Here is an 8,427-nt window from a genome sequence, read left to right as displayed (position 1 = left end):
TACAGACTTGTGCAATCATATTCAGGCAACTTTCCAGCCCTTTGCTCTGGAAACATTATTATAAATGCCATTCAGAGGAACAAAGACTAGGTTGGAAAAGGAGTATTTCTGAGTTCATGTGGGCTTCACAAATTCTCAGCATCCTGAACTAATGCAACCACGTTTATCTTATTGTCTGGCTGCTAAAAATATGCCTCTGTCAAACCTGAACATCATCTCTTCTGTTAATGGAGGACATACCCAGCAGTGAATAGAGCTTTATGATCCTCAAATAGTTTGCACAGCAGAAAATCTGTGAGCAGAGTTTCCTGAGTAACACTGTTCATTTATGTAACATTCAACTCCTGTAAAACATGTCAGAGACAGGCAGAGAATGTGAAAGAAGCCTTGGTTGTGGTGTGGTGTTGTGAGATGTGTGATAAGCAGCTTTAATTTCCCCTATTTGACCTGAAACCTGTGGTCACACTCACCAGTTTCCCAGGTTTAACACAAGAAATAGGCATTAAGCTGTGAATAATGCATTGAACTATATGTAAAAATCAGGTTTTGGAACAAAAGCATATTTAAAGAAAGAAGTTTGCTAGAAACTTAGGATATCCACATTTATTGTGTGTATTTCCAGGTTTTGGGAGGGTTTGCAGTTTTAATTGGAAAACTCATGACAACTATTTGCACTGTAGGAGCAGGTGTCCTCCTAAACTCCTGCTACTGATCCCCAAGCAAAGGAAGGGTAGTGACAGACTGGAGTGGGTGCACATATCCTCTCAGTAGCTAAAAAGCCCAGAAAGTGTCAAAAAGCCTGGGATAAAGCCTCACACAAAGCTAACATGTTCAGAAGCTTATAGTGTATTTTAAACTTTAAAACTCTTCTGGAGTCAAACATCTTGAAAATATCTTTTTAATTAAAGAAGTAAGACCTAATCTTTCATTCTTTTCCATTTTTCCTTCTCCCTGTAAAATCACATATTTTTTGTAACTGAATTTAACTGTAAAAATCTTTGAGGAGACATAGGGAGTTTTATGAAAAGCACAGATAGGGCTGGTATCTAACAGTATTTCTTTGTTGTGATCTTATGCGTTTTTGTGTGGCTGAAGGAAGGAGTTTCTAAATGAAGGGTCAAATTCAGGTACCAGTGAAGAAATCAGGTTATAATCCACACTAATAACAATGGGACCAAAATTTTCACCAAGTCCTTTCATTCTACCAAGAGCAAGAACACTCTTCATCTAAACCGTGTTTAAAACAAGAATTTTAATGGCCCACTGCTAGAAACTCTCCAGTAAATGTGGAAATTTTGCTTGTACTTGAAGAAACGTGTGGTTTAGACCTACGCTAAGGCTTGGATGACATTTATTGTCCGAGATGAAGTCCTGAAACATTCAGAAACATTAGGTTGCTTTGAAACTTTGCGTTATTTTTTCTAATAATTTACATCTCTGGGGTTGATCCCAGTGAAATGCCAGAGACCCAGGCGGACTGTCTCAGGACCAACACCTCTTACCTCTTACAAGTCACTTTGCCTTGGCTCGAAGGCAGATCGGGGTGTGCAGGCTGATGCTGACAGTCCTCCATTGGCTCTGCGTGATTACGGCAATTTTACTGGCAATTATAAGTGCTGCTATACCTGTCCGTGAGGGAGCTGTCCGGCAGCTCCGTTCCGAGCCGAGCAGCCCTGCCCGCCGCCGGTCCCGCTCCCCCTCGGCGCAGCGCGCTCGGGGCGGAGCGGCCCCGCTCCCGCGGCGGGGCGAGCGGGCGGCGGGGCCGGGGAAGGAGGGGGCTGGCGTCAGGCGCCGGGCAGCCACTGGCACGGGAGCTGCCGCTCGCCTCGCCTCGCCTCCCGCGGCCGGGGGGATAAAGGCACCTGGCGCGGCGCTCGGGGCCGCCGGAGGGGAAGGGAAGGCGGGCGGGCGGAGGTGCGGGGGTCGGGCCGGGCCGGGCCCCGCCGCGCAGCCCCCTCCATGCGCCTCGCCGGCGGCGCCGGCTCCCCCCGGGCCGTGCCCTTACCCGGGAATGGCAGCCGGTGGCGGGCGGCCGAGCCCGGCGGCGGCAGCAGCCCCAGTCCCGAGGCGTGGTCGGGGTCGCCGAACGGCAGCCTGGGCGGCTGGGATCCCTTCGGGCGGGACGAGGAGCTGGCGAAGCTGGAGATCGCGGTGCTGGCCGTCACCTTCGCGGTGGCGGTGGTGGGGAACGGCAGCGTGCTGCTGGCCCTGCGGCGCACGCCGCGCAAGGCGTCCCGCATGCACCTCTTCATCCGCCACCTCAGCCTGGCCGACCTGGTGGTGGCCTTCTTCCAGGTGCTGCCCCAGCTCTGCTGGGAGGTGACCCACCGCTTCCACGGCCCCGACGGGCTCTGCCGCGTCGTCAAGCACCTGCAGGTCTTCGGCATGTTCGCCTCGGCGTACATGCTGGTGGCCATGACCGCCGACCGCTACATCGCCGTCTGCCACCCGCTGAAGACGCTGCAGCAGCCCACCAAGCGCTCGTACGGGATGATCGCGGCCGCCTGGGCGCTCAGCCTGCTGCTCAGCACCCCGCAGTACTTCATCTTCTCCCTCAGCGAAGTGGAGCGCGGCTCGCAGGTCTACGACTGCTGGGCGCACTTCATCATGCCCTGGGGGCCCCGCGCCTACATCACTTGGATCACCGGCGGCATCTTCATCGCGCCTGTCCTCATCCTCGTCGTCTGCTACGGCTTCATCTGCTACCGCATCTGGCGGAACGTCCGGGGCAAGACGCGCCCGGGGGAGGCGGCAGCAGCGGGTGGCGGGCGGCGGGCAGGTGATGATGGTGGCCCGCGACGGGGGCTGCTGCTCGCCCCTTGTGTCAGCAACGTCAAAACCATCTCCCGAGCCAAGATCCGCACCGTCAAGATGACCTTCGTCATCGTCTCGGTGTACGTCGTTTGCTGGGCGCCCTTCTTCACCATCCAGATGTGGTCCGTCTGGGACCAGCGCTTCCCCTGGGTCGGTAGGTGACGCCGCCGCTTGTCCCGCACGCGTTGCAGGCGCAGCCGGCTGTCCCGGGGCGCTGCGCAGCGCTGAGCCGAGCGCGGGGAAGCGGGGCGCGGAGGCGGAGAGTGGGACCGGGGCGCGCCCTCCTGTCCTTACACCCTCCCGGCCCCGCACGGGTCCCTGTCCCGCCGGGGAGCAGCGGCTGAGCGCCCCTGAGGGGGAGAAGAGACAGCCCTGGGCAGCCGGCGCCGCTCGCAGTCCCGGACCTGGCGGCCCCGGGAGCGGCGGCGGCCGCGGCACTCGGCTCGGCTCGGCTCGGCTCGGCTCGGCCCGGCCCGGCCCGGCCCGGCCCGGGGGCAGCCGGAGGGGCTGCCGGCGGCAGTCGCAAAAGGAGCGGATGGAAACCGGAGTATTTGCTGCCGTAATTTGAACCAGCAACGTTTTCGTCCGTTTGAAGCTGCGGATAAGAAAACTTTAGAAATGTTTAGTATTGTTGAGAAGTATGCACACACACATGTCGGAGCAGTTACATGAAGAGAGAACTTGCTACGTCTTCTTTCCTGTAGCTGCTGTCAAATAATAGGGTCGAGCGCACCCTGAACCCTTGCTCTCAGCAAGGCAGTCTCCTCTGAGTGCTCCATTAGTCAAGTCACCGATTTTCATGAATCAGTGGCAATTTAGACTTTGGAGATATCTGTCCCACAGTTAAATATGACTGAAAAAATTTGGTGAATTTAAAAGCTATTATATAGGTAATGACAGGCAGCATAATGACATATATGCTGTTTCCTCATAATGAGAGAGCAGCAAATCAAAATGTTGGAATCCATAATTTCTTGATTTTTAAAAATATCCCCAAATGATCACTTACTGTAGTGATAGTGTTGATTGCCTCTAATATGGGACTAAAGTCAAGCCTAAAATGCAGATCTCTATAGAGAAATAAAGGCTTGCAGTAAACACGTTTTTTTTTTTACTTCAAAGGGAATTAAATCTAGTTGGACAGATGGTGTGTTTGAAGAGATTCTTTAAATCTATGGAACTGCATAACACAGTAATTATACTTTTTTGAAGACTCAATATTTACAAAGAAAAGTCACTAATAATTGAGTAGACTAAATACATATTTAGAGTATTTGATCTAACAATTAACTAGTTATTGAAGGTAGAACACCATAGTTTTTTCATGCCGTAGTGCTAAGTTCCATTTTTCCCTTAAGTAAAATTCAGATTTAATGGACAATCCAGTAGTTAGTTCAACATTCAATACTTTTCAGCATGCAAATATATACAGCAAAATTCATTGTTACTGAAAACAGTGGAAATTTTACCATTGTCTCCCAGGGTCTGGAAAAAACCTTTCAGTATTTAAAGCAGGAGCTTATCAACACATGGATACACATCAGTGGAAATGTGACTAAATCATTATTTTGGATGGATTACCCCATAACTTATTCTGTCACAGCTTTTTGAAGTCAGTTCAGAGAAATCCTCATTGACTTCAATGGCAGCCTTACATAAATAAGACCTTTGCTGATTATGTTCTCATTATCTGTTTAAAATGTTGTAGCTCAACATTTAGAACTCGAATATTCAAGGAAATAAATCCAATGGTTAATGAAGCAATTGACTGAATGTGCAAATGTTTTTTTGATGATTAAACAGCTTTCTTCCCCCTCCCCAGATTCTGAAAACACTGCAACTACTGTGACGGCTCTGCTGGCCAGCCTGAACAGTTGCTGTAACCCATGGATCTACATGTTCTTCAGCGGGCACCTTCTCCAAGACTGCCTGGGGAGCTTCCCTTGCTGCCAAAAAATAAAGCAAACGCTAAGTAAAGAAGATTCAAACAGCAATAGCAGGCGACAGACTTCTTTCACCAACAACAGAAGCCCAACCCACAGCCTAAACACATGGAGAGAAATGCCCCACTCCAAATCGACCAGCTTCATCCCCATCCCAACGTGAGACAGGCCTCAGGGCAGGCAGGGCTTGCAGTCCCGTCACTTGCAGTGCTTGGGAAGGTTGTGGCATGGCACTTTATGCCAATCCAGGGCACCATCATGCTACAAAGGAATGACTAAGATGGCCATGAGACAAAAAGTGCCCCCTTGCTTGATAAGCTATGCTGCAGTATGTAAATTATTTTCTGAAAGTTTTTTTAGGATTTGGGCAACTGATCAGGAAGGTGTGGCAACAATAAAGCAGTTATTTTTTAAAATAGAATTTATTTTAATTTTTGTCTGTTCCTAAAATACTAAGTGCATTGTTTGTTGCTTGCTGTTTAAAACAGTCAAAACAATGGAGTTGTCATGTATTGGGCTAACTCCATTCTCTAGTGTCAATGCATAAAACTTCTCATGATTGTATGATGAAGTCATGGGGAAAGAAGACAATATGAGCAAGATTACAGTTTAGTCTTAAACATTACCAGAAAGGAGTTGGGAAAAAGTCTTGGCTGTCCAGATAAGGAATGGGGTTAGACAGACTCTGAGTTGCTGGAATTCAGTTGCTCATGATGCTTCATCTTGTAAAGGTCTAGCAGTTCTCAGACAATGAAATTCAACAGCCCTTGTGAAAGCAAATTTTTAGTGCTGTCGATGTCTGTGTGTGTGTTGTGAGGTTTCATTTTTAGGGTGACATTTCTTCTTCCCTTGATGTTGATGCAAATTATTCAGCATATTTGTGTGTGCGTGTGTGTTGCTGCACCTACTATCAATTTTTTAAACTTACTTAAAAAAATATATTGGTAAATAAGTATGATACGCTATGACTAGCTCAGCACCGTTACAAACAGTCACACCAAGAAAACTCATAATGAATATCAGAACCACTTGCTTTATTGGTAGGAATGCCATATTTTCTTTTTGATTCACTAGCTACATTGCTAAGTTGTCAAGCAAATAGCCTCACGAGCTCAGAAGAGTGTAGTCATTTGGTAAGAGCTGTAGAACCAGTGCATTTCAAGACACAGATCTGAGAATCAAACTTACAAGTCTTCTGGGAACATATAAAAATTGTCAATGTTGTCGGCTTGTCTTTTTCTATTATTATTTTTTGTTGCCAGCTCATGAAAATATAGTCTTAAAAATTGTCAGTAAACTGCAATAAAAAGTCATCACAACACATTTGCTGATTACAAAGCATTCAAGGTGTGCTTGTTTTCAATACAATGCATGCTAAATTGACTGTAGTTCATTTATATGGTAAACAATCCTATTACATCTTTCCTTGGAGCCCGTCTTTTATACTGAGGTTGGGTTCTGAAGCTCCTTGAGTAAGTTTTGCTGAGTTTTTAAGTCTTGAGGCTCTCTTTCAGAAGTACAGCTACCTGTCTGCTCTGTTTTCCTGAGCTTGCTGGATGCTGAAATCCAGGAGCTCCCCGGGCCCCCTGCAGGGCTGCTGACACAGTCCCAGCGGCTGCTGGAGCGCTGGGACACCAGCGGGACTGCATAACGTGCGTGCAAGGAGGAAGCTCAGCAGCAGGTTTCTTTCTTTCTCACCAAAACCTAACAAACAAGATTGCTTTTCTAATTGCTTGAGGAGATTGCATGTGGCTTTCACTGAGGACGGGGCCCATGCCTGCCTCAGTAATGGTAGCAGAAATTAATAGAGTTTGGTGCAGAATAAGATCATCTTAAACCACTCCAGAAGGTCCCCATTAATTATTTTGGACAAAGAATAGGGAATATTATACCTAAAAGATTTTTTTTTTGTCACTGAAGGAAATCTTGTCTCCATTATCTTCTTTCCTTGTGTTTGCTGTTGTTCAGAGCACTAGAAGCCGAGGACAGTGTGGTGGAATGGCTTCTAATTAACAGACTATCTTTTGGACCATCTTTAATATACAAATGTGGCTACAGCTCTCACCAACTCTGGACAAAGGTCTGTGAACCTGAAGCTATATTTTAGTCAAAAAACCCAGCATGCAGTGATGTTTGTGTGTGTTTGTGCACCTTATGTGTACTGTGTATATTTTGCAAGTAGGTAATTCACAGTTTCTGAAATTGCAAGTGTTTCAAATTAAGTACACTATCCTTTGCCTAGCTTTCTATTTGTGCTACTACTTTCTTTGTACATGAAATATGTATTAAAAAACAATTAGCTGTACTAACAGAATTTTAATGTTTGCATAATTGAATGTTTTTTCTATTACACTTTACATTCATACAGAAAATAGAATAAAAAATTGTGTGTAGAATATTGCTGAAAATAAAAATGAAGTGGGTAATGACTAGTATATGTGTTAAACCAAAGAGACCCAAAGTATAAAATTAGGTTTTTTTCAAATACATGACAAAATCTAGGTTTACACTTGGGGCTTGTCAGCATAAATGTCCCCTGTGAGTGTCCCATATCTTATTTAATTAAACTGACAACAAAATTTGTCAGTATTTGATTTACATACTTTTTTTGTAAATACTGACCTTTTCGCATAATTGTAATATTGGAAGATACAGCCAATATTTTTAAATTGTTCATCTGTGGATATATTTTTTTAAAAGCTACTTTGGGTTATCATGAGGGTGCCCTAATGGAAACAGAAGGAAATAAAAAAAGTGAAACCATTGCAAATTTAAAACATGGAAAGTTGCTCTAATAAACCTGCATATTTATATGATCAAAAGCATTTTGGGTTTTTTGCTTGTCTAGATTTTGGAGGGCAAGAAATGTATTTGATATTACTAAATATATTTTACAAAATTAAAAATGTCTTCATTTAGTAAATTGTGCCCATTAAAAGCTTTAAGGAGTGAACAAAACAAAAATATTTTTCTATTATATGTAGTGAATGAGGGACACAATCGAAGAAGGAACATGGAATCAGCTTTCCACTATATGCTGCTAGTATTGTTAAAACATCTAACTGAGCACTTCTTCATGTTCTAGAGGAGTTATTTTGATATTTTTGTTTTAAATACTTATCTTCTAACATAAAACATGATTGAATGGGTGAACGTGTATGCTGTTGTTTGTACTGGTGTTACTAGAATTCATGCATTTTAAATTCAATTAGATGGCAAAAAAGTGGAGATGATACAGAAGACAGAAAGGATTTTGTTCATTCATATTAGAGACTAAATTTCCAAAAAACTTCTTTTCATTAATTTCTTTTTAAGCTTGCAGGCAAACATATTGTTGGCTCATGAAAACAAAACAAAACAAAACAAAACAAAACAAAACAAAACAAAACCCCAAAAAACAAACAAAAAAAACCACCAAAAAACCAAACCAAAATCAAAAAAATGTTCATTTTTCCCCCCTGTATTATCAAGACCAAAACCTACAAGAAGACACAAATTCATGTGTGCTCAGTACTTCAAAGACAAAGGTTTTGTCTGAACAAATTCTCATAGCCAATTCCAGACTGTCCAGATTGAAGAACCTTGCTAAAGTGCATGCATGCTCCTTCCCAGCTCATGCACATGGAAAGCGGGGCAGAAGAGGGAAAGGCCCTGCAGAGCTGGATGTTGT

The 8,427-nt window shown here is 44.8% G+C and overlaps 1 protein-coding gene across 1 annotated transcript; it reads left to right on the top strand.

Annotated features, from left to right (window-relative positions):
* The first annotated feature begins 1,424 nt into the window (after window positions 1-1,424).
* On the top strand, window positions 1,425-7,905 carry AVPR1A (arginine vasopressin receptor 1A). The gene is made up of 2 exons (XM_064419366.1): window positions 1,425-2,968; window positions 4,637-7,905. Exons 1-2 carry the CDS (start codon window positions 1,960-1,962, stop codon window positions 4,918-4,920), a joined length of 1,293 nt encoding a protein of 430 aa, XP_064275436.1. The 5' UTR covers window positions 1,425-1,959; the 3' UTR covers window positions 4,921-7,905.
* Window positions 7,906-8,427: the final 522 nt, after the last annotated feature.

Source organism: Passer domesticus, chromosome 5, assembly GCF_036417665.1.
Source record: "Passer domesticus isolate bPasDom1 chromosome 5, bPasDom1.hap1, whole genome shotgun sequence".
Classification (NCBI taxonomy): domain Eukaryota; kingdom Metazoa; phylum Chordata; class Aves; order Passeriformes; family Passeridae; genus Passer; species Passer domesticus.
Note: the sequence above shows the minus strand (reverse complement) of the source record. Positions and strands in the feature narration are given on the sequence as shown.